Source organism: Pleurodeles waltl, chromosome 9, assembly GCF_031143425.1.
Source record: "Pleurodeles waltl isolate 20211129_DDA chromosome 9, aPleWal1.hap1.20221129, whole genome shotgun sequence".
Lineage (NCBI taxonomy): Eukaryota > Metazoa > Chordata > Amphibia > Caudata > Salamandridae > Pleurodeles > Pleurodeles waltl.
In genome coordinates this window covers 228,151,519-228,178,545 of record NC_090448.1, presented here as the reverse complement: position 1 = coordinate 228,178,545, position 27,027 = coordinate 228,151,519, and the positions used below count along the sequence as shown (strand labels likewise).

The 27,027-nt window shown below is 43.6% G+C and overlaps 1 protein-coding gene across 1 annotated transcript in view; it reads left to right on the top strand.

Moving 5' to 3' along the window:
• DNAH1 (dynein axonemal heavy chain 1) overlaps nucleotides 1-27,027 on the top strand; it is an 827,745-nt gene that overhangs the window by 754,604 nt on the left and 46,114 nt on the right. The window contains exons 71-75 of the mRNA XM_069206595.1: nucleotides 1,169-1,339; nucleotides 3,022-3,201; nucleotides 3,311-3,487; nucleotides 3,749-3,919; nucleotides 4,439-4,569. Coding sequence (XP_069062696.1) covers nucleotides 1,169-1,339; nucleotides 3,022-3,201; nucleotides 3,311-3,487; nucleotides 3,749-3,919; nucleotides 4,439-4,569 — 830 coding nt within the window. The remainder of the gene's footprint in view (nucleotides 1-1,168; nucleotides 1,340-3,021; nucleotides 3,202-3,310; nucleotides 3,488-3,748; nucleotides 3,920-4,438; nucleotides 4,570-27,027) is intronic.

Here is a 27,027-nt window from a genome sequence, read left to right as displayed (position 1 = left end):
CTAGGCCAAAAGCGCATTCCACAAGGGGAAAAGCGGCTACTGCTGCCCTCCTTAACAATGTACCAATTTCCGAGATTTGTAAGGCTGCTACATGGAAGTCTGTGCATACCTTTACTAAGCATTACTGTTTAGACTCGGATGCAAGAGCGGATGCCCAGGTGGGGCAGGCCTCTCTTAGAAATCTATTTGCATGAATATATATCTTTTCCTGCACTTCTTTCAGACAGTCCGCAGAGTTTAGGGATGGGCTTGCTAATCTATTCAATGTTTATGACTATTGATGAGGATCCCCTGGAAGAGAAGGATAAGTTACTTACCTGTAAATCCTAGTTCTCTTCCAGGGGTATCCTCATCAAAGTCATAAACAACCCACCCTCCTCCCCGGACTCAAGTCTCCTGGAAGTGCAGGACAGATTATCTTTCTGATCAGTTACACAGATTGTCACCGTAAAAAAGTACTGACCTAACTGTGAACCAACTGTCACCTTCCCTTCACCCCTGAGGCATGGTGGGATACTGGAGGTGCTCAGGGTCTTAAAGGCACGGTGCCAAAGTTTTTATGGTTCTCCTGTGTTAACCTGCATGCAGCCTATTGGCTAAGAATGCTTCATTGTTTTTCAATGTAGTTTTTTCTATTTTTCTCTGCTATTTACTGCTGTTTACTTCCCTAAGTCCAGTTTTTGGGGGCTTAGGTAGATATTTATGATCTATTGTGATTTTATAATATAAAAAAAAAAATAAAAAAAAACTTGCATAGAAATAAAGCATTTTAGCCTATTTATGATTATAGCCTGCATTGCTGTTTTACACATGATAATATGTATGTATTTTATATATATGCTCCGGGGTCCCCGCACAAGGGCGGGAATATTCAATGTTTATGACTTTGATGAGGATACCCCTGGAAGAGAACTAGGATTTACAGGTAAGTAACTTATCCTTATGGAGCTCAAAGAGTACACATATGAATTTATAGAACACATGAAATTACAGAAATATAAATATGCTTGCTGCTGAACAAGCTTAAGGATGGGGACTGTAAACAAACATTTCATTATTTTTACAGCACAGTTATCAACTAATGAACTAATAAAGAGAACTGACATTTTTAGTTACCCTTTTTATTGTGTCATGCTTATATTTTCTATTCCTGTATCTCTGTTTCCAGGTGCATAGGGATTTTCGCCTCTGGCTTACTAGCTTACCCAGTAACCGCTTTCCAGTATCTATCCTTCAAAACAGTTCAAAGATGACCATTGAGCCTCCGCGGGGAGTGAAGGCCAACTTGCTGAAGACTTACCTGAGCCTGAGTGACGATTTTATAAACACCTGCTCGAAGGTGAGATTACTGGGGCACAACTTCCATCTTCCTTGTGGAGAAGGATTGTCATCTCTGATTGTTGTACTGAAGACCAGGTTCAATCACAGTGACCTTTGTAATGTATGCTGATTCAGCTAGGCTAATTCATTATTATAGCACATAGGAAAGATATTATGGTACATTGGTGGATTTGGAGCTTCGTATTGTCCACTGAAAATCTTTTGCTGAGTTTTCAATGTAATGAACAATTGTCACCAGATAACAGATGACAATGTCAAGAGCACATCCTCTGTCTTACGAATCACAAATTATTAACCCCTAGTGGTATATGAATCTCTATAGCATCAACAAATTATTAAAGGAGAGCATTAGACATCCAATGAAGAAGTGGAATCTCCAACGCTTCACAAACCAATAAAGTTACTTAACTCCTACCACTTTCCAACATGTGCCAATGTTCTTCAACATAGTGTTAATAAATATGACAAATAGTAACCTTTCTGATTATGAGAGGGAGATTACCAGACCTCTGAACGTGATCAAAATAACTTGTAGAGAAATGTTATATTCAGTGCCAAAAATGTGTTTCACTATGTATGCACCAATATTCAGAATGACGTCACAAAAGAGCAAATGTGTGCTGGAAATTGACAATTTCTGTATTGAAGCTCTGACACTACTTAGTGAGATGGCAATAGCTAAGAAAAATGCAATTTCTACTGGGTACATAAACCTTTATACAAAGGGTAGTAGTTAATGTGAGCTACTGTAGAAGACATAGAACTATCAAATCTGATTTCTACCTACCAATGGTATCCACATCACACTAATAAGAGATGGGAGACAACCCCATTCTAACTCAAGACTCAGAGATTCTTTGTATTATCTAATTTGTGTAGAAACTTTGTATGCTTGAAGTCCACTGTTGGTGAAACATATGAATATCAAGTGAGGTTTTGTGGGACTTTTCCCAATGAAGGAGTTTTCAATTGATTTTTGTAACACTCGGAGGAAGTCTACCCTTCATATGACACTTTTTACATAAAGTATGGGCCAGGTTAATTTAGTAACCAAAGTCAAGTATGAACACTCAGAGCAGAGTCATTCTTTAAAAATTCTGTAAATGGTCTCAATGAAAATATTGCTTCCAAATAAAATGCCTATTTTAGTTGTTGTTCAGTCCAATTAACTAATATAACTTATTGCAATGGAATTATGTTCCTCTGCAAAATTCCCTCACCTAAATGTGCCTCCACCTATGTGCAATAAATGTATTAGATTTAGGGTCATCTATGCCATCTCAAATGCCAAATTGTAGGAATATAAATCTAATATTTACTTTGTGAGCAGACCTAACACAGATTGAATTATGCCACAAGATAAGGTCATGGGTTTGTGCTTTGATTGATGACAGTGCAGCAATTTAATGCAAAAATATTGCCCTAAGTTATGTAAACTGACTATTGAGTCCCTCTAAAGATTCCAATTAACTTGCCCGCTTTGAATGGGCAAACATTCAGAGAAGAGACAATTCATCATGAATATAGTACAAATCCCTATCACTTAAAGCTAGGTCAATTTTTTGGGAACTAAATGTGTTCTTTACCCCAAATGTAAGACCAAATAGAAATCTCAAGGTTTAATGTTTCTACTGATATGAGTCCCAACCACACTCACACTGATGTTACTTTGTCTTTCAGGTTCTTGAATTCAAATCCCTGCTCCTATCGCTCTGCCTTTTCCATGGGAACACTCTAGAACGAAGGAAGTTTGGTCCTCTGGGCTTCAACATACCCTACGAGTTCACTGATGGAGACTTACGCATCTGCATTAGCCAGTTGAAGATGTTTCTAGATGAGTATGCAGACATTCCCTACAAGGTATGAGGTGACATGTGAACAACTTTAAGCTGTTTGAGAATACAAACCAACAAGGAATGGACTGCGAAATGCCTTTAAGTAAGATTCTTTCCTTTTTCCCCTCTATTAGGTTTTGAAATACACCGCTGGGGAGATTAACTACGGAGGGCGCGTGACAGATGATTGGGACCGGCGCTGTATTCTAAATATTCTAGCAGATTTCTATCAACCTGATGTCCTGAAAGAAGATTTTATATACTCAGAGTCTGGCATCTACAAGCAGATCAGCACTTCATATGATCTGAATGTAAATCGATTCTTCTAGTTTTATAACCCCACTTTTTCTCTCATCCCTTTTCCAATCCAATTGCCCATTCGCCACCATGTCAAACCCACCCACACCTATCCACAAGCCATCCTACTGCAGTTCTGTTGCTTGTTTTCATCTTGACTGGCAGGGTTCTTTCCTCTCTGTTACATGTTTTCTCCCTCCCCTTTATTTGACTACTTTGTCTCTTTACAAATCCAGCTGCATTCCTCACTGTTTCTTCAATTGTTTCTTTTACAGGGTTACCTACAGTACATAAGAAGTCTGCCAATAAATGATATGCCTGAGATTTTTGGACTCCATGACAATGCTAACATCACATTTGCCCAGAATGAGACCTTTGCACTGCTCAACTCCATCATTCAACTCCAGCCTAAGACTTCCTCTACCGGAGGCAGGGGGAGAGAGGAGGTATGTCCCAGGGACCGCACAGTTCAACCACGGGGCTAGAGCGTTTATGGTGTATGAAAGGCCATCTGCGTTACTGTTCTAGATTTGGTCTGCACTTGCTCAAAGAAAAAAGTTAGAAGTGTCTCAAAAAGAAGTGCATTATGCTTCAATACCCATTTAGGCAGTGGATATTTTGTAGCAGAAGAATCTCCTACAAGCATTTGCAAAAGCGCCATTCGTCAGCAATTTTCTGCAAATAGAAGTTATTTAAGTAATGTGTTCTTCCGATGTTCTTCAGCTAATTTTTTCTTAGATATGCTTGGCAAGTCTACTATATTGTCCAGATACAGTTTCCTCCAGATACCCCTCTATGAAACAAAACTGAAGAACCCTCAATGAGAATCATCAACAAAATATTACATGAATATGGGTGTGAAAAAGATTGCATATGGCAGTCTATCATCTTGTCTTGTTGGAATTTCATCTTTGTCTCTGTGTAGAATGCTCACTTCTATGTTCTGTCTGCACACTGTCTTTTAGATGGTCGAAGAGATCTCTGTGAATATCCTGACCAAGACACCAAAACCTATTGATGTACAAGACGTAATGATCAAGTATCCAGTCATGTATGAAGAATCTATGAACACAGTGTTGATACAGGAAGTCATTAGGTAAAATATTGCAACTACATTCTATCTAATCTACATGTGACTCAACAGCCTCTTTCCATTCTCCATGTTAACTGTGTATATGGTCCAAGTTCAGCTTCATCTTTCCCCCAGAAATCAGGCTTCTTCCCCTAAAACATAAGACTTTTCATGTTCCACAATCTCAACCTGTACCTCCGCTCTACCACACATTACTTTCCAGGCCTAACCACTTTTTCCTCCTCAGCCCTAGTCAACTTTTGCTCCCAAAGCTCAGCAACGTCCTGCATCCAACCTCATTTACAATCTGGCCACCCTTCATCACATACAATTATTCTGACCAAATCCATCTTACTTTTTGCCAATAGATTCTTGCTTTGTGAATCCTCCCATGTCTCTCCCTCCCAATGGCATTGCTGGTCTATGAAAAAAACAGCTGTTTATTATAAACTTTTGAAACGTTAATGCTGCCATTGGTATATAAGGAAAACAATTCAAGGCACAGTGCAGCTATTAACACAACTAGTATTGTGTGAGATGTTTGCAGATTGTAATGATATAAGCATGTATATTGTGATAAGTATGTGTAGGGATTCAAAACACAGGCTGCCCAGTGAAGTCTGCTAAAAGAAATTGGAAGAAGCCTCATAAGTTGTGATAGGTTTGTATGGTGAGATTTTATGAAATACATTTTGACCAAGCTGTCTTAAAAATTGAAGAGAGGCAATGGGGAGATGAACTTCAAACTGAAAGCAGGTTGTTATGTGCAGTAGGATTCTCAATAATATTAGACTCATAGACCAAACGTTGACAATATCATCTTGCAAAAGAGGTAATCACTTGGGTAAGAAGCCAAACAGCTTGGTCACTAATATTTGCCATCAGAAAGAGGTATGCAAACCAGTGTCTCCTCAGTGTAACTGAATGTTACTATGTAGAAGTGGATAGGTTGATTTGGAGCTCTTCCAGGAGGTCTGGGTCATGATGGGGTTTGCCTTTGGTGATCCCCTGTTTCCTGGTGATCCTCATATTATAGACAGATCATACTCCGATATCCTGTGAGGAGCGGGGATTCCATTTCGTGGATTTCTAAATGGGTTTGGTGTGATGATATAGACATCACTAAACTGTACGCCATGATCTCTTTAGCTACCACAGAAAGAGCACAAGATTACAAAGCAAATGCTCAGATGGCGCAACAAAGGTGAATTTGTAAAAGGTAAGCAGGGCCCTACATAGACAAAGATCTCTTGATCAGCTTTTACTACTTTAAAGCTGATTTTAAAGCAAACCTTAGGTTGAGAACCTGTACTCTAAGAACTGACTTTAATGACATGTGCTTCAAGTTTAATTATTATGTCTACAAGAATGAGTAGATGTGACACATTGAGCTACCATAGTAAACATGCATTGGCAAGGCCAATAGGTCTGTCTTGAGTTCTGATCTTACAAAAACATTAAAACCCACTACAGTGGAAAGAATCTGTCTATACACAATGCAATTATGTGATAAATAATTTAGTGTTGGAGGATTCAGTGTACTTTGAGATTTAAAATAATCCCTACTGCATTAAGATATAAGCAGTCCACAGGATGCAGAATAATATGACAACAATAGCATGAAATGAGAGAGAAATACTCCACTTGGTGGAGCCAATGCCCAGTCTATGTATATGTTAAATGTTTGGTGATAGTATTACAGACAGCTCTGTTGTCAGGCCACACCCAAGAAATCAGTTAAAGCTAGCAGAAGAAGTGCATCACATCACTGTCTAAATACATAGTCATACCAACCCCACTGTTCAGGTGAGGGTGAATGGCTTTACCCCCAGGCCATTCTCAATAGCAATGGGAGCTCATCAAGGCTGCCTTTTATCTCCCCTTTTCTTTGCACTGTATATGGAGCCGTTCACTGAGAGAGTGAGGCCAAATGCATCAGATGAGTGCATTCCCCTTTGTTTCCCAAGAACATAAAATAGCTCTATAAGCCGATGACATTATGTTCTGCCTCGCACAACCTCAGTCCACACTCCCTGCTCTCATGAGCAATCTTGTGACCTTTAGAAAGGTCTTGGGTTTCAAAATGAACATCCAAAAAATGTAGGCTCTCAATCTAACCATATCTCAGAAAGAAGAGGCCCAATTGGAGAACCTGTTATTTTTCCCTGGACAGAAAGTGGGGTGTCCTACCTGGGCATCACAATACTCCCTATGCTGCAAGAGGCATTGAAGCTTAACTACACAGACTTTCCTGCAACAGCATGCACAGATCTGCAAAGATGGGCAGCAGGAGGTCTCTCTTGGACAGGACAGATTGCAGCAATAATCATGACCTTATTACCCAAAATACTGTATACACTGTAGACTCTTCCCTTGAGTCTGCCCAACTAGCACTGAATAAGCTCACATACTAGAAATCTACAGTTGGGAAGGAAAGCAACTCTGCATGGCCAGAAAACAGGCGTACCTGTCCATGGCTGATGGCGGCTTTGATGTCCCACACCTCACCCACTACTACCTAGCAGACTAATTTTGATACTTGGTTGAACGGAATAAACCACTTACAGAAAAAAATTAGTGCTTTATTTGACCTAACCATAGCAGGGGTGCACATCTAGAAGATACCAATGCTCTGCAAAAAGCACTGTCTGGCTGGGGTTTACATTTCACCCATCGCTTGGGTGACCATAGTAGGCTGGAACAGATTTATGGCCCTGGGAATAGCCAGAAACGCTTTCAACAATACATAGCATTAAATGTCTGAGCAGAGTGAGCCATCCTAACCTTCCTATGAAATGCCAGGGGTGCCCTGGTCATAAAATAGCACCAACGTTTGCAAAATGATGGATACTGCAGCATGATTTTAAAGGACTTAGGCCCCAAACTACGCCTATACCAATACTGTCTTATTTTTCTCATTTATTTTTTAATCCTTGTCATCTTCTCTCTTTCCTTTTATGCTTCTTTCTTATTTTTCTTTTATTTTTGTATTTCGTTCTTTCTTTCTATTTTTGCGTTATTCTGTTCTTCTCTACTTCATCTCTCCATTATTCTACCTTTCTATTCTTCTTAATCCTTTATACTTATCATGCTACTGTCATTCATTCATACCTTTCATGTGTTAATTCTTTCTTTCTCTTATTTCCTTCCATTGCCCTTCCTATGTACCTTTGAATTTCCCAGGCGTCAGACTGGATCCAGAAGATTTTTGCGTGAGCAGTAACTGTGAGCACTGTCAGGTGGCTTGGTTCAGCTCCACGTCTCATTTTTGTGGGAGATGACATCATGGTCACCTATATAGGCACCACGAGGCACTAGGACATCAGTTGTTTTCTTTCCATTCCAGTTAGTGCTGATCTGGTGAAGAGCTACTCCTCTGTCTCCTTTTGACAGGCTTTTCTCAATATGCTGTTGACGGTTTTTGAAGTGTGTCAAGGATGACATCTCATAAGGAAGGGATTAAGCTGTGTGGTGCCTGTCATCGCACCTTGTTGGTAACAGACCCACATCTTGTGTGCTTATGGTGTCTTGAGCGCAACCACTACTTGAAGTTGTGCTCGGACTGCCGGACCATGGCACCGAAAGCTTTACGTGAGTGATCCTAAAAGCTGCTTGCATCCAGGTAATCGACCCCAGTTAGAGTGACTCCTAGGAGGTCTCAGTCCTGATCGAGATGAAGGTCATGGGTCCACTCCAGGAGCCCTAAGACCCCTCTCTCTCTCTCACACAGAGTCCTTGGGACATTCAGGGAAGAGGCACAAGAAATGGAAGAAGTCAAAGAGGTCTTCGACTTCTCGTTTGTCATCCGACGCAGCAAGTTTGGATTATCAGTGTTCCAGGCATGGTTTTGCGCATCCGTTGCCAGGTTCTACTCTGTGCCTCCCCCTAGGGGTCACTGAACCCTTTAGAATACACCCCAACATGTGTGGACTGGTATGAGGAACTAAGAGTGGACAGTGGACTGGACACATTTCCAGATATTGGTTTGCTCTCTTCCCTCATTGTGGCTACAGAGGAGAGAGCACCCTAAGCAATGGTGGTGAAGAGGGCAGCGGAAGTCCTTGACCTTGAACTTCTCTCTGTGGTGGTCAAGACTAACTTCTTGACGGAAGTGCTTCAGCCTGGGGCTGCCTCATGTGAACCCCTATTGTCCTTCAACCAAGCACTGACGGATGTCCTGCTGAGAATTTGGTTCAAGAACAGCACATGGGCTCCTGTGACTAGGACAATTGCCCGCTGCCATCGAACCTGCCCTAGGTAATCCAACACCCCACCCCTGAGGGCTTGGTATTCCAAGCCTTAACTTTCCATGGCGCGTTCCCTGCTGACCCCGCCAGACAGGGAATCCAAAACGCTGGGAATACTCGGGAAAAAGATGTTTTCTTCCACCAGTCTTGCATTGTGGTCAGTGAAAACCACATGCCTTTTGGGCTGTTATGCCCATACCCTGTGGTATAAGGTTGTGCAGGTGCTGCCACAAGTTCCGGAGGATGCACGAGCCGTCTTGCCAGATGGCATATGCAGACTCTGCAGTGGGACCTGAAGTTCCAGTGGGCGCAGCATCACAGGAATCTCTCCAACATGGTCCAGATCTCGGAGGGAACTACAAAAGGCCTGTAGAGTTGGTTGATGAGCCAAGATTGGCTCTAAGGAAGACTCCTCTTCCTTCCCCAACGAGATCTGACGGTAGTGACGGATGGGAAGGTCCTCTGTGAGAGGTCAAGAATTCAGACGCCACATCATCTTGCTGGAGCTCCATGCAATCCGGCTAGCACTGAAACTATTTCTTGCCTTTGTCAAGGGGAAGTTAGTGCAAGTGTCCACGGACAACACCACTGCAATGTGGTACTGCAACAAGCAGGGCAGGGTGGGATCGTGGACCCTTTGCCAAGAGGCCCTGAGACTTTGGACCAGGCTGGAACAGCAGGGCATAACCCTGGTGGTTCAACACCTGGCTGATTCTCTGAACGCCAGGACGGAGAAACTCAGCCATCGATGCCTAGCGGATCACGAGTGGCGTCTCCATTCAGTGGTGGCGCAAGGGCACTTCAGCAGTGGGGAAAGCCTTAGTTAGACCAGTTCGCCTCTGACGTGAAGGCGTAATGTCAGCAGTTTTGCACGTTGGAGCTTCCAAGGCGGCTATTGCTCAGAGATGCTTTTTGTCTAGAGTGGAGTTCAGGCCTCCTGTACTACTTTCCACCCATACCACTTCTGCCCAGAGTTCTCAAGAAGATCAGGAATGACCGAGCCCATGTCATTCTTGTGGGAGGATCTTCTGTTGCAGCAGCAGGGTAGGGTCCTCCACCTGAACCTGTCAACTCTCCGCCTCTTTGCATGGAGATTGAGTGGTGACAGTTGATAGATTTTGACCTTCCTCCCAAAGTCTGTGACGTTATCTTGGCAGCAGGCGTCCCTCCACCATGATAGTGTATGCCTGCCATTGGCAGAAATGTGTAAAATAGTGTACCGAAACAGTCTATCCGACCCTCTTTCTGTGTCTCTTTCTGATATTATTTGCTTCATTCTTACCCTTACCTAGCAGAGCTCTTCTCTGTGTACTCTTAAGGGTAATCTTTCTGCTCTGTCTATCTTCCTATGGCTGCCTGACCGACCCTCTTTATTTAAGTACCCTACTGAAAATAGGTTTCTCAAAGGGCTTGTACATATGTTTCCCGCTTCGCCGTTTATCATGTCTCAGTGGGACCTGAATCTGGTTCTCACTTATGTCATGTGTGCCCCCTTGGAGCCATTGCTGAATTTTCCCCTCCGAATGCTTACAACTAAGACAGCCTTCCTAGTGGCAATAACATCTTTCTGGAGGGTGAGTGAGCTGCAGGCTTCATCATTCAAGCCTCCCTATCTATTTGTCTTTTCTTACAAAGTGGGGCTTCACACCAGGGCCTCATTCCTTCCGAAAGTGGTGATCCCATTCATTGGTGACAGTCTCACACCCTGCCCACCATTTATGCTCCTCCACATCTCTCTAAAGAGGAGGAGCAACTCCACCCTCTGGACCCAAAAAGAGTGTTGTCCTTCTACCTTGATCACACAAAAGGTCGGGAAGATCAAAAACAAAAATTTTCGAGATTGGTTATTCTCTGTATCAAGATCTGCTATGCCTTGGCTAAAAAACTTTGTACAGGCCATTCCACCAAGGGAAAAGCTGCGACCATGGCGTTGGCTCGTGGAATTCCTATTCATGGATATCTGCCAGGCAGTAATGTGGGCATATCTGCACACATTAGCTTACACTACTGCCTGGACAGTCAGGTCCGCTGGGACGGGCATTTCGCCTATTCGGTCCTAGAGAATGTCTTAGTATAGAAAATGTGTCCGCAGCCGAATGCCAGGTTGGGTATCTATTCAAATGTAAGGAATCTGCGGCTAGTCTCTATCACATTAACAGGTTACTTACCTTCGGCAACGCATTATCTGGTAGAGACAATATCTAGCTGAAGATTCCTCACAGAACCACCCATACATCCCCACTTTATGGACCAATTTCTAGGGTTAGGGATGCTCTCTTTCAGGGCCCTAATTTGGACACACATTTGTCAGTTCACTTCATGGCTCTCCGCTGCTGGCGTGGAAAATCGTGAACAGTAACTGATGTCCACACGCCTATATAGGTGACCACAATGTCACTTTCAGTGCCGACGACACCGACTGCACGGCGCAGAACTGAACGAAGCCACCTGATAGCGTGCAGTGGTGCTGCTTACGCAAAAATCTTATGGGTCCAGTCTGATGCCCGGGAAATTCAAAGGGTAAGGAATCTGCACCTAGATATTGGGGGTTATTCTAACTTTGGAGGAGGTGTTAATCCGTCCCAAAAGTGACGGAAAAGTGACGGATTTACCACCAGCCGTATTACGAGTCCATTATATCCTATGGAACTCGTAATACGGCTGGTGGTATATCCGTCACTTTACCGTCACTTTTGGGACGGATTAACACTCCTCCAAAGTTAGAATAACCCCCTCTGTCTCTACCAGATAATGCATTACGGAAGGTAAATAACTTGTTCTTTAGCTAACATTTTATTTTTTCTATTTCATTATATTTGCTGCTTTCCTTCTCTCTTTCTTTCCTTCTATTTTTCTTTTTTTTTTACATTTTCCTACTACTTCCTTTCCACCCTTCTTTCTTTTCCTTCATTCTTCCCTTTCAACTTTTTTGCTTATTTTTTGTGTTTTTTCCACTCTCCTTTACATCATGCTTCTTTTTCTTTTCTTTCTTCATTATTTGTATTCTACTTTGTTTTCTTTGTACTTTCACTTCATTTGCCTTTAATTTATTTAATCTTTGCCTTTTTAATGATTTTTTTTTCTGTCACCGTTTTAGGCTTTTTTCCATGGCTATGATATGGGACCTTTCATTCCCACCTCATAGCTATGTTATTGTAGTTTATTAATGAAACATTTGTTTGTGTCTGTTTCTGACTTGGGATGACTTGTGAGCCAAAGATTAAAGTTAAAAAGGGCCATAAAACAAATTAATCAGCACCCACATTTAAGCTGGTACAGCAGGTGCTTCACCACGCCCTTGGTTATGGTAACAAAAGTCCTAGCCAATCCTCTCTCTCTCCTCTCACACCTATAATGAAAAACCCAGAGTTCCCCTAGCTTTCATCTGCCCTGAGTTCCACGAATGGCAAGCAGCCTACTGCAAATAAATCGCCGATCTCTACGACCACAAGTGGATACTTAATTTTCCACACTTCCAAACTAACTAAGGCTGCCAGGCACCGAACAGTGGCACAATACTGCAGTCAGACACTGGGTCATCCAACCCTCTATCTGCCCTCATGCCTCCAGACTGCTGACTATTAGAAAAGAGGCTGCTCACCAAATCTTATGATAAGCATTTGCTTTCCAATATTTACAGATTTTTAAATGCCCCCAGAGATACTAGCTTTCTCAAACCCAAAGGTTTTTGGAAACTAAACTGGAGCACACTTTCACACCTACAGAAGAGCGGACCTCCTCCAAGGAATTCGCATCTCCTCCCTTAATGCCAAAGGGAAAGAATCCTTATTGAAAACCATCCACTATTGGTACTTCACTCCCGCAGACTTGCCAAATGGAAACCCATACACCTGCTGGCTGAACTGCGGGCATACAGGCAGACTCATTCACTTACTTTGGAGATTACCCAAACTCAAGAGATACTGGGAGGACATGCTCAATGACAATGATGCAATCCTCGAGCCGGAGATCCCCCGCTTCCCTAGCTATACACTCCTAGGTCTTCTGAACCAGCTGACATACCCACTCTGACAGAAGTAAAGCAATACCACTAGCCCTATGTGCTGCTAGGCAAGTTATTGTGTTTAAATAGGATACAGACATCACACCTGCCCACACAGATTTGCAACATAAACTATAGGATACCATTGCTATGGAAAACCCACTGCTTCCCTCGAATGTTCAATGCCACATTCCGAAAGAATGTGGGGACCATGCCTCCGCTTCGTATCACGTGACTTCAGGGAGGTTACTTCCCATTGCTGCCTCAGGGTACTCCGATTGACGGGGTTAGCGCCAACAAACCTATTGACCAGACCTTAATGTTTGCTGAAACAACTTCTCAGCTCCCTTGCAGACACTACTGCAGCTCGAATATCCTCTACCTGAATATTTGGACCCCTTCTGCCCTCCTTCCCCCACACTTTCCCTACTGTTGTGGCTCCACCCTTTGCATTCATTCCCTACCACCTCCCCTCCTTCACTGCCTTGTTGCTTCCCCATACCCATCAACCCGTCTCACCGGCCTTTGAATGTAGGTGAAAGTATATGTTCAAATTTCAATAAAACAGATTTGAACCATAAATACACAGACATAGAAATTGATGTAGAAGCAAACATATCTGCATTTGAAGATTTGGAGAGTGTGCAGAAGCTAAGGATTGAGGGGGTCATTACAACCCTGGCGGAAGGCGGAGATCCGGCGGTAAGACCGCCAACAGGCTGGCGGTCTTTGCCCAGCGTATTATGACCATGGCGGTTACCGCCATGGTCATCCGCCGGTTCTCCGTTCCGCCCGCCGGGCTGGAGACCTAGGTCTCCAGCCCGGCGTCCGTCACTATACCGCTGGCGGTATTTTGACCCGGCTTACCGCCGCGGTTTTCCAGCAGTCTGAACCGCCATGAAAACCATGGCGGTAAGCACTATCAGTGGCGCCATGAAAACCATGGCGGTAAGCACTATCAGTGCCAGGGAATTCCTTCCCTGGCACTGATAGGGGTCTCCCCCACCCCCCACCCCCACTCCTACTCCCTCCCTTACCCCCCCCACCACCCCTGCCAACCCGCAAAGGTGGCAGGGCCCCCCTCCCCACCCCGACCCCCAACATCACTTCACCCATACCCACACGACACGCACGCAGGCACCACCTACATACTTACATGCACACACGCCGACATACATGTCTACATCCACACACACAGTCATACACGCACACCCACATTCAAACATACACGCACACATCCATACAGACATACCCACAGACATACATGCACTCACACACCCCCTCTACATACACACATGCACACCCCCATGCACCCACACAACACACAACACCCCCAACCCCCCTCCCCTCACGGACGATCGACTTACCTGGTCCGACGATCCTCCGGCAGGGAACGGGAGCCATTGGGGCAGCTCCTCCGACACCACACCGCCAACAGAACACCGCCACAGTGAAGCACAGGACGTGATTCGCTGGGCGGTGTTCTGTTGGCGTGGAGGTGGAGCAACCTCCACTTCCCCGCCTCCCGCCAGTATGGCTGTTGGCGGCTCTCCGTCGGAACAAGGACGGCGGGCTGCCAACGGTCATAATACGCCGAGCGGAAGACCGCCACCTCTGACGGTCTTCAGCACGGCGGTACCTCAGCAGTCTTGCGAAAAGACCGCCGAGGTCGTAATGACCCCCTGAGTCTGCTTTATTAAACAACTCTTGGACCGGTGAGTCTTTCTTATTGTGAGAAATGGGTGGAGAGTTCCATTCTCCACAAACCCAAAGAGACAAAAGACATGTATAGGAAGTTGTAATTCAGGTCTAACAGAAATTGCAAAGTAAACCAAAAGGAGGTACCACATCTAGTGATAAAACATTGGGTTCACCTGTGAAACTTTTAGGAGAAATATCTGGAGACTCCAATCTATCTCCTAGTTCTGGTTCGAATTTCTCTATCCACAATTTTTCACTAACTATAGTATATGGAGACCCCGAGGCATGAGTGACCGTTACAGTCACCGCGCCCATAGTTAGCCCACATTTGGGGGTTTTCCTGTTAACCAAAACTTCCAGAACCTCTCATGTGTCTACACTTAAAACACACATGTTCGTATCATCATCATCTGTGTCTTGCGACTCAGATTCTGGCTCATTCTCCAAAGATTTTACTGCACTCTTACCCTTCCTCCTTATACAAATCGTTTGAAAATGACCTATAATACCACACTCCGAGCATTTCTGAAATTGGGCTAGACATTTCTAATCATTGGCTAAATGAACTGTGAACCCACACCTGTAACATTTTACATCAATATTATAGCTCAGTTGTCTTTTCTTGGAACCAGATTTACGAGGATTAGACTTCTTATGTTCTTCTTGAGTTTAAATTCCAATCTTCTTGCTTGACTTTATCTTATTGACTACATCCTTAGTATCCTGTTTATTGTCAGTAGTGGGATCTATTTTGTTATCAGTCAATACTGCCTTGGCATACCACCTTGTAAGTTCGGCTCTTTTCACAACCACAATTGCCTCTTGCAGGTGAGCCTCTCCTTTGGCCCTCAGATTATCCTGTATAGATGAATTAGCAGCACGCATGACAGTTTGATGCTTAATTAACTTGTCATGTAATGATCCAAATCGGCATGTTAATATTAAATTCTTTAAAGCAGAAAAATATTCTTCAATAGGTTCCTCCTTTGACTGCTTCTTATGTTAAAACATATACCTGTCTATTCCCATCCACACTATGGGACCATTATATATGTCCAGATCTTCCAGTGCATTAATGAAAACATCTCCTTCACCTGGTTGTCTTGGTTTATTCTCAATATGATTGTATATTTTCAACACAGTAGGCACCCTACAGTGAAGGAGTATGTTTTTCTTCTTATCTGGTGTGAAATCTTCATCTACACCAAATGTAGATATATCATTAAAAAAAATACTCCCTACATTCCTGTCATTTTAATGAAAGATTTGTTTCCTCAGATGCTTTGGCCGGAATACACTCTGGACTGATGTGTAAGTTTGTGTGCCGGGGCTTGTTCGTCGGCCACAATTTCATAGATGGAGACATGTTTATTTCTTTGATAGTATAATTTATTGTTCTTTAAAGGCCCTGACACCACAGTACCAGCTTACAGGAACGGCTTTGTTAGTCACTCGCCAACTGTCTTCACAGTCACAATCTACCCTCTACATCCATATTACATCACAGTGTACCTCGTGCTACGAAGTAACACCAGGGGCATAGTATGACATGCATTACAAATATTTATACATCACAACACCACAGATAGAATTTCAAGATGGTTTGATATGGGGTTTTACTTCAGTTATACAAACATGGAAGCTGAGGCTCTAGTTAGATCTCAATACATTCAGAATGGCGTCTTCAGTGCAGATTTTAATGCTGTTACAACGGAAACCAGATGACTTAGCTGCTTATGCAAACCTGCATTGACATATTCCTAATTTTCCCAATAAACTGACAGTTCTGCATTATAGGATTCTCACTGATAGTCATAAATGTAGAATTGTACCGCCTGTGTTAAGGACCCTGGAACACCTCTTTATACATATTTTCTGACCGTGGAGGTAACTGCCTCAATGTTGAACCGTCTGGGGACACCTCCATAAGTCTGTGACACATCAACTGCATTTTTCTGCATAAAAAAACTATAGCAATATAATAATCATTATAAGTCTAAACCACATTGCAGCATTTAATGTGCAAATGTGTCTTGTAATGAAAGATAGCCTAAAAACCATGCTGTAGCTGCAGAGAACAAATAAAGGGAAATGTTCTTGTCAGGTCAGAAGTGCATTAGCTGTACTCAAAACACATTGTAGCTTTAAGAAAGCCAGCAGCTTCCATTTCCCAGCATGCAATGTACTGGCAGTTTGCCTCACAGTCTCTGTTTTTTTCAAGCTTGTGCTGACTGTGACCTTCATTACAACCTCAGCGGTCTTCCAAGAAGACCGCCGAGGCTGCGGGCGCCAGAATACCGCCAGTGATGGTGGTATTTCTGGCTCCCTATTTTGACTTTTCTGCTGGGCTAGCAGACGGTAAGAGTCCTCTGGCCCAGCGGAAAAGTCACATCAACATTGCTGCCGGCTCCTAATGGAGCCGGCGGCAATGCTGATGTGCAGCGGGTGCAGTAGCACCCTTTGCGCATTTCACATGCCAAGTGCATGGGCCACCAGGGGTACCCCAAGTCCCCCTTACTGCCAGCCTTTCCATGGCGGTGTTTACAGCCATGGCCAGGCTGGCAGTCGGGGACTCATAATCCCCAGGGCAGTGGTGATTGCCCTGGGGATTATGACCGCCAGGCCGAAGCCTGGCGGTATAGTGGAGGGGCCGGCAGTATGGCCTTGGCTATTGCACCACGGTCATAATAGCTGGTGGAACACCGCCAGCCTGTTGGCGGTGTTACTGCCAGCTTACCCCCGGCCGCCAGGGTCGTTATGAGGCCCTGTATCTTCAAACACATCAAGTTGATAAACCCATCTTTTTTCTGTTTTTTTTTCTGTAGAAACAAAACTACTCTTGTCTTTTGAAGAATTCAACATCTTCACAGAGTTTTAACATGAGGAGTAATTTTCTTCCAAAATTTATTCACTTTTTGTGAATTGTCCTTCATGTGGGAAGAGGAAGGGTGCTACTGACCCACATTGATTATGTGTGGTTTTTCTACCTTCACCTCATCCTGTAAAAGAATGTCCTTTTTGTGAAAAATGTCAAAAAATCCCTCAAAGACAGAGAGGGTATTCAGCTTAGAGGGAAACTGGAGAAACTCAGGGCTGCAGAAGAAAGGAAGACACAGAAGACAAAGGAGGGGGCTCCCTCTAGTGCACCACCTTCTCCTGTGAAAAAAACCCCTACAGAGAGCATTCCAGGGATAGGAAACATAAAAGGCACCACCATCATTCTAAAAACTCCCACCTTTCACTGGAGCATTGGTCGATGTTCAAACCTTTGGCATCGACATGATCCCTGTCAAAGGGCCTGATAGCTACCCTGATACATAAGCTACTGTCATCTACCTTATCAGCGATGTTACTGACATCGACTCCTTCGACAGCAAGACCCCATCTGTTGACATCTACACCTCCACCTGAACAAATCAAGGCTTCAACGCCATTAGGACAATAGCAACACATTTGAAGTCAGTGATGCCTAAATGACCCCATTTGCCTTCATAGTATTCCAGGACAGCATCATTGATGTTCAGTCAATCAAGTTGTATTTATAGAGCGCAGCTTGCCACCCACGAGGGTATCCAGGCACTTTGCTGTGGGTCTCATTTAAAGAACCAGGTCTTTACCCCCTTTCTGAAGTCGGTCAGCGAGGGCAAGGTGCGGAGGTGGAGGTTGTTTTAGGCTTTGGCTGCAAAATGGGAGAAGGAGCATCCTCTGTTGTGGCAGTGGCATATACGGGGATCTGTGTGAGACAAGGTGTGTGAAGCGGAGGTTCCTAGAGGGGTGGTGGAAGTGTAGCCGGAGGCAGGTCACTGGTCGTGGACGGCTATGTAGGCATGGATCAGGAGCTTGAATTGGCATCTCTTCTGGACTGGGAGCCAGTGGAAATCTTTCAGGTGCTGGGTGATGTGGCTCTCTTGGGTAGGCTGAGGATCAGTCTGGTAGCTGCGTTCTGGATCGACAGGAGACTTTGCATGAGTTCGGTGGAGGTGCTTGCATAGAGTGCAGTGCCATAGTCCAGTCGACTGGTGAAGAGGGCATGTGCCACTGTCTTCCTGGTGTCGATGGGGAGCCACTTGAAGATTTTGTGGAGCATGCAGAGCGTGTGGAAGCAGGCTCCAGAGACGGCGTTGACCTGATATTTCATGGAGAGTTTCCTGTCTAGGATAATGCCGAGGTTGCGGGCGAGGTCTTTCGGTCCAAGTTCCGACGGCCACCAGGAGTCATTCCAGAGGGCAGTGTGTTTGCCAAAGATGAGGACTTACATCTTGTCAGGCAGTTGTCCCTCTTCCATGCAGAAACGTCCTTCATGCAGTTGTGGAAGTTTACCTTTGTTGCAGAGGGGTCGGCAGAGAGCAATAGGACTAGCTGAGTGTCATCGGTGTAGATGATGTTGATGTTGTGCTTTCTGATGATGTCTGCGAGAGGAGTCAGGTAGATGTTGAAGATTGTGGAACTGACGGATGAGCCTTTGGGCACATCGCATATGGTGTGCTTGGCTTGCGATGGGAAGGGGGAGGCAGATTTCCTGGGTGCGTCCTGTAAGAAAGGATGCCATTTATCTGAGCGCGTCTTCTGTTATTCCAATCTGGCATAGGGGATTGATGAGAGTGGGGTGGGAGACCGTGTTGAAGGCGGTAGAGAGGTCTAGCAGGATCAGGGTGGCTGATTCTGCTCTGTCACGGAGTGTGCTGATGGCATTGGTTGCAGTGATCAGAGCTGCCTCTGTGCTGTAATTAATTCTGAATCCCGTTGCGAGGGGTCTAGCAAGTTATTTCTTCCCAGGTGGTCGATGAGTTATAGGTCAATGGCCTTTTCCAATACCTTGGTGGGGAATGAGAGCAGTGTGATGGGACGGTAGGTCTAGAGTCTGCTGGAGTCTGCCGAGGGTTTCTTGAGGAGGGGTGTAACGTATGCATGTTTCCAGGCATCGGGGAAAGTGGCGGTGGTTGGTGAGGCACTGAAGATGGCGGTGAGTTGGGTGCTGATCTTGTCTTTTCTTAGGTTGAAGAGTCAGTTGGGGCAGGGGTCGGTATGTGCTCCTGAGTGGATGGAGTTTATAAGGGTGGTTGTGTCTTGTGCACTGAGCTGACCCCATGTGTTGAGGCGGAACTCAGCAGTGGTGGTTGATCAGAAGCTTGGAGGGTTGGGAATCAAAGTTCTTATAGATGGTTGCTATCTTGTGGTGGAAGTGGTCGGCAAGGGCGTCGCAGAGTTCTTAGGAGGGGGGGTTGCGTTTTCCCTGGCTAATGGGCAAGTGAACTCTCTGATGATGGCAAAGAGTTCCTTGGTTAGGTTGGTGCTTGTGTCAATGTGATGGGTCAAGGCCTCTCTCTTTGCTGCTTTGATCTTTCAATGGTATTTGTTAAGGGCTGATTTGAAGGTGGCTCTGCCAGTGCGGTTCTTGCTGGTGTAGCATCTTCTTCTCCAGTATTGGGGTATCTTTCATAGATTCACATGCTTGAATCATTCCCCGTCGTCGAAGTGGGAGTCCCACGGTATATAGAAAGCAATAAATATAGATTTTTTTTATTTTTATTTTCATTGAAGTCAATAGGAAAAAACACATTCAATTGTACAACTATCAGCCTCATTAGAAAAAGCCCAAACTTCAGCCAATCAGGCGAGACCACCCCTTTAGAATCCTCAGCACAGAGGCTCAGTCCTGAAGGACAAGCCAGTGCACATTATAACAACAGATGCATCCCTAGAGGGATGGGGTGCTCATTTGCAGGATCTTTCAGTGAGAGGGAAATGGTCCACTCAAGAGTCGACTCTTCACATAAACGTATTGGAGTTAAGGGCGGTTTCCTTGGCACTCAAATCCTTCCTCACAAACATCAGGGGTTCTTCAGTCTTGATAAGAACAGACAATACCACAGTCATGCATTATCTCAACAAACAGGGGGGCACAAGATCGCAAGCATTATCGCTAGAGACGCAGAAGCTGTGGCATTGGGTAATTCAACATCGAATATCCATCAGAGCAGAACATCTCCCGGGGATCACCAACACCTGGGCAGATGCCTTAAGCAGGACTCGAACCAGCTGCCACGAGTGGGAACTCAATCAGTCAGTTCTCGACCGTCTATTTCAGCGTTGGGGCAAACCCAGTCTGGATCTGTTCGTGATCAGAGACAACAAGAAATGCCAACACTTCGCAAGCTGGCGACCGCATAAGGGATCAAAGGGGAATGCGTTTTTGATCAGATGGTCAGGGATTTATGCATACGCTTTTCCCCCGCTTCCACTCATCCCGAGACTTCTGCAGAAAATGAAGAGGGAACCATGCAGACTTCTATTAATTGCTCCCAAATGGCCACGCCAGTTTTGGTTCACAGAACTCCTATTACTCTCGGAGCAGCCTCACATTCGACTGAAGACACTACCGGATTTGCTAACAACGAATCAGGGTCAGGTCCGTCATCCCAACCCGACATCTCTTCGTTTATCAGCCTGGCTCCTGAATTCTATGAATTCGACGGCCTAGATATTCCTCCAGATTGCAGGGAGGTACTTGCCTGTGCCAGGACTCAGTCTACAAACAGGACATATAAGTTCAAGTGGAAGAGATTTTGCATATGGTGCTCAACTTCCAACGTTCATCCTCTCAAGTCCTCTCCTGAACAGATTCTGCCATATCTATTGCATTTAGCTAAATCCGGCCTTTTGCATTCGTCTATTAGAGTGCACCTGGCTGCCATATCCCGTTTCCGACGAACGTCTCAGTCACCTTCTTTATGGTCATCCAGAATAATAAAACAATTTCTTAAGGGTTTGTTCAGGATGTTTCTGCCGATTCACCGTCCTTCACCTCAGTGGCATTTGAATATTGTGCTATCCCAGTTAATGAAGCATCCGTTTGAACCCATTCATAAGGTAGACCTCAAATTCATTTCTTTTAAAACAGCCCTCCTTCTGGCCTTGACATCAGCGAAGAGGGTTAGCGATATCCAAGCCTTCACAATCTCTCCACCTTTCATCCAATTCAAACCAGAGGTGGTCATTCTGAGAACTAATCCAAAATTTATACCTAAGGTTCCATCGTCTTTTCATCTGAATGAGCCGGTGGTTCTGAGAACATTTTTTCCAAATCCGCAAACTGCAGCGGAGCGTGCTTTACATTCTCTGGACATTAAACAATGTTTAAAATTTTATATACAAAGGACTAGCAATTTCCGTAAATCGGAGCAACTGTTTATTAGTTATGGACGGATCAATAAAGGCAAAGCCGTTACTAAGCAGACCATAGCGCGCTGGATCTCTTCTGCCATACAGCTATGCCACCAGTTGGCAGGGAAACCGTTATCATCCAGTGTCAGAGCGCATTCCACTAGAGCGGTATCCACTTCGGCAGCTCTATTCGCAGGAGTCCCTCTGAGCCAGATCTGCAGAGCGGCAACGTGGACACGTGCTCACACCTTTACCCAGCACTACTGCCTGGAAGCTACGGACAGAATGGATGCCGCGGTAGGACAAGCAGTGTTACGTAATTTATTTGCATAAGGTGAGCCAATAACCTTTTACCCTCCATCCTCTACGTATTGCCAGAATGATATTTTCATGTAAATAGATCTATGTGTAGATATATATATATATATATATATATATTCATGTATATAATCTTGTAGAGGGTTGATTTGCAAATGTTAATTACCTATATAAGTCCATATAGGATAAACTATACACAGGCATGCTTCTGGCGTTTCAGAACTCAACCATCTTTCCTACTGCTCACTACTCTGATTCAAGCATGTGAATCTATGAAAGATACCCCAATACTGGAGAAGAAAATAAGTTACTTACCTGTAACTGTGGTTCTCCAGTATTGGTATTTTTCATAGATTCACATGCGACCCACCCTCCTCCCCAGAGGGGCTCACCTCTTTTGCTTTCCTGTAATCACTAGTGTGGCGAAATCTGAGAGACTGAGCCTCTGTGCTGAGGATTCTAAAGGGGTGGTCTCGCCTGACTGGCTGAAGTTTATGATTTTTCTAATGAGGCTGATAGTTGTACAATTGAATGTGTTTTTTCCTATTGACTTCAATGAAAAATAATAATAATAATAATTTCTCTATTTATTGCTTTCTATATACCGTGGGACTCCCACTTCGACGACGGGGAATGATTCAAGCATCTGAATCTATGAAAGATACCAATAATGGAGAACCACAGTTACAGGTAAGTAACTTATTTTCTTTCAAGCTGTTTGCACTTGTGTTTTGATTTGCTGAGTTGCGTGGTGTACCAGTTGGCTTGTTTGGCAACTGGCGGATGTTGAAACCGCACCTCATGTCACCTCCGACTAGGCCTCTATCGATGTCAACGTCGAGCATTCGGTGTCAAGACGTTCACGGTCTAGACATTCTATTCAACAATTCCCTCCATGTCATCAGGGGAAGTAGTTGATAATGGAGGAGATTCAACAATTCCAAAAAGATCACAGCTTATTATTCAGGCAGATGATTCATTTGCAGGTACCTATTCAGCCTTTAAATCTACTGCATCTATCAGATCCTCAAGGAATCTAAACAGTTTTGGCTTATCCAGCTCCGCAAGGGCAACCACTCCCACTATTTCCAAGACCTACAGAACTGATTTCTCCTCTGTCACGCTCTCCTGACAGGAGCAAACAAGATAGAAGATCTCCTCAACCTGTCAAAGTTCCTCCCAGTATGACACAGATATGTTATATTCACTAATGTCTCCACTGGCTGCTCCTCATGCATCATCAATAGATTATTTTGTAAGTTTTCAAGATGTACTTCTCAGAGGTGTAACTAAATTAAATATTCAAATAGAACTTCCTTGCACAACAGTCTCTGTAATCATGGAAAACTTACAACCGAGGACTTCTTCTAGACCTGCACTTCCATTAGTTGCAGGTTGGTTTTACAGAACTGCCAGAGCCGAAATTTCTATCTCTGGCTACACTGGAGTCAGCAACACCAAGACTTCTTAACAAGTATAAAGCAGCAGAGCAGGATCCACGTTTTCTCAAACAAAATCCAAACCTGGGTTCTGTCATTAGAAGAAAAAGCAACCTTCAGCTCAGGAAACCTAAAAAATGATGGATGCAGTTGGTAGGAAAATCTGTGGATCTCTTGCCACAGCTCTCAAGACAGCCAATGATTCTGCACAATGAAGAAAATAAAATAGAGCCTTATGGGAATAATTACAGTATGTTTCAAATTACTTGCCCAAAGATAGAAGACAAGACTTCCTAGAAATTTTAAATTAAGGTCAGCTCCTCTCAAACCAAATTATAAGTGCTGCTGTTGATGCTGCAGATCTGGCAGTGACAAATGTCTGTTACAGAATCTCCATCAGACCATCTTAAAGGCTTCATCTTACAAACCTAAAGCCAGATGCCCAGGCTAAAGATTTGGAATGTTCCATTTACAGGACACGTACACTTTGGTCCTCATTTAGGGGTAGAAATGGAGAGGATGAAGAAGAGTCGGAAATGCTTAAAGTAGTAGGAGTGGAAGCAGAAAGGTGTGTTTTATAGATCTCAGTTCTGCCCTGGGGATTCCATAATGTATCAAATTCAGAATATTCTATCCCCTCAATGATCCTTCTACCCACAGCAAAGCCATCAATCGCAACATCGGTATTCAAGAAGACCATATCAAGGCATACATTACATTCTCAACAATGTTGCAGATTGTTTAACTTTCCTTTCTCCCTTTGTCTTTTACCCCTATTTTTATCTTCCTCCTTCATTCTCCTTTGTGTTCCTTTCTCCCTCTTACTCTTGGTCAAAGGCTGTTAGCAAAAAACAAGTTCTAGTCTGCCACTAGCACAAATTAATCACTGTTTCTAGTTGTCTGTTTTTTTTAAAACAATATTTTTATTGTTTTTGTAATGGTAGGGATAACAGTACATCCACAATATCAAAGAAAAAGCATTAGGAAGTGCAGTATTGACAAATTAATATAGCAGGAACAGTGTAAAAACTATTTTGAGTCTAAAAGCCCTAAATCATAAACCCTGCAAATGTGATAGCAGGATACAGTACCATTATATGAAAAGCAGTATACTTTATTATTCATTTATATACCTGAGTGTCTACCTATACAAGGCCAGAATCAGATAATAATAAGAGGAGAGAAATCCCTCTGCTATAAACATCCCGACAATTTGGGCAAAAACTTCACAAATGAAAGTGCATATAAAAGGACAGCGTGCTCTAATAACATAGTGGTCGGGACTTGAATTCCATCTCATCCTAGCTAGTAACAGCCCAAAGTGCAATGATAACATAACAGCACCATAAATCTACATAATCAGGCTGTGATTCAAAAAAGTGCATCAGGATTAATAAAATGCATGAAATTGCTGGTGCTTGCTGATTCAGTACTCAACAAAACACATTATTTGTTCAGTTTTGGTTATCCATAGATAGTAGCCGCCGCAAATAAAGTGACAGTTTTTTTGTCTGAAGCAAAATATCAGAAGGGACCATGAATGTCCAGAGGACAGCTTGCACTAAAATGCACACAAGATGGAGGCAACTGTTTCGTTGAAGGTGCAATGAGACTCTTTCCTACCAAAGACAATAAATAACCTGTTTACTTATATAAATCCCACTAGAGCAACTTGAGTTTTTACCTCAGAATATGGAGTTAATTGGAGCAGTGCGGCGATTTTTGTTATCACATCATATTGATTTAAATATTAACCCTCTGTATTATACTGGTATTAACAGATTTCACATGACCAGAGATCTATTTGTTTACGCTAAAAAATACTAAATATATTTTCTAAATCGTAGTTGGGGAAATCCGTATTATGTTTTGCCATATCATCGTTATCCTCTAGTCTAAATTATTCACACTTACTTTCAAAATTTGTAAACGTTTGCTTTGAGTTTAACTTATGAGAGTTCTTACGCAGTTCAATGCTTTATTTATATGTTTAATTTCTCAGGAAATCAGCCCTTCCTTCCAGTACCACTGTATGGCCTACAGATTTTTGCCTTTTTTCCCTTCTAGATGGACTGCGATTAAGCTTGAGGCAAGTTTAAGCCAGTTCATTTATTTACCAGAGACTACTAGGGTAGTACCTGTCACTGTCATTCAAGAGATAAAATGTATCTACCAAACACAGGTATTAAGTTTGCTGTTTTTTCTTCAAATCACTTGTCGTTTTTCATCAAATTACTCCACTCCTTTACTCTTTGGGCCAAAGTTTCTAATTTATAACGCTTCTGCTGTAAGAAAACAGTATTTTTCCTTGTATTGTTTCTGAAACGATGGGTTTCTACTATCCTAACAAGTCCTGAGGTTATAGCAGATGACCCATTCCCCCACCACATGTTCAACCTAGGAAGCAATGCCATCAGCAGCAAACTCATAGACATCTTCAACATATTCATCACCTCAGTCATCTACTCGGAGCAATGGAAACACGCCGGAATCAAACCCCTTCTCAAGAAACCTTCTGTGACAAGATGGAAATCATGATCTTAGGAAGCACCACGTTTCCATGAGACGACTCCTGCTGACCTAGGACCCACCACAACACAGACCAAGCCTGCGACCTCAGCATTTTCCTGGACAACAACTTACATGAAGAACCAGATCACTGCAGTCTCCTTGGCCTGCTTCCTCACCCTCTGCATGCTATGTAAGATCTTCAAGTGGTTCTTGGTCACCACAAGACGCACCGTCACTCAAGCCCTTGTTACCAGTCACCTGTATGCTAGAAGCACATCTTACCTCATGAAAACACTGCAAATCATACAGAACTTAGAGGCAAGGCTCGTCCTAAACCTACCCAGGTGGACCAACATCACCCCATACCTGAGAAAAATACACTGGCTACCTGTACACAAAAAATGGCAATTCAAGATGCTGATCCTTGCCTATAGAGCTCTTCACAACAAAGGACCAGCTTCCCTCAACCACAGCCTCAGCTTCTACCTTCCCTCCAGGCCCCTGTGCTCCGCCACTCTCTCCCTCGCACACACACCCTACATCCAACAAGGCAAGAGTGGAGGCTGCTTCTCCTTATGCCTTGCCGCTAAAGCCTGGAACTGGTTCACCATCTAACTCCAAACATCACCCTCGCTCCAGGATTTAAAGAGAGGGCTCAAGACCTGGCTCTTTGACAGACTCAGAGCAGCAGGATCCAGCACCTGGGTACCCTCACAGATGAGTAGCGCGTATTCAAATCCTTGATTGATTGAACAATGGGTTTCTACCACCCTAGCAAGTCCTGATTGTTATAGCAGATGTTACAACTTTAATGGGAATCTTCCTAACCTGTGTCACTTGTCGGGTCTGAAGAAAATGTTATTCACATTGCCATATGCCTCAATATTCATCACGTTGCTTCAGCATGAATACACAAGAGCTGGGTAACAACTCTGCAGCAAGTCTTTGAAACATCTTATTCAAATTTTTGAAAGTGAAAAGCCAACCATGGTTACAGATCTTACTACTCCAACAACAAGTAAAAACAAAGATTCTCATTTTTGGATTTACATTATTGCAAGTAGAAACAATACTAATACCAAGAAACGTTTACTGTTCT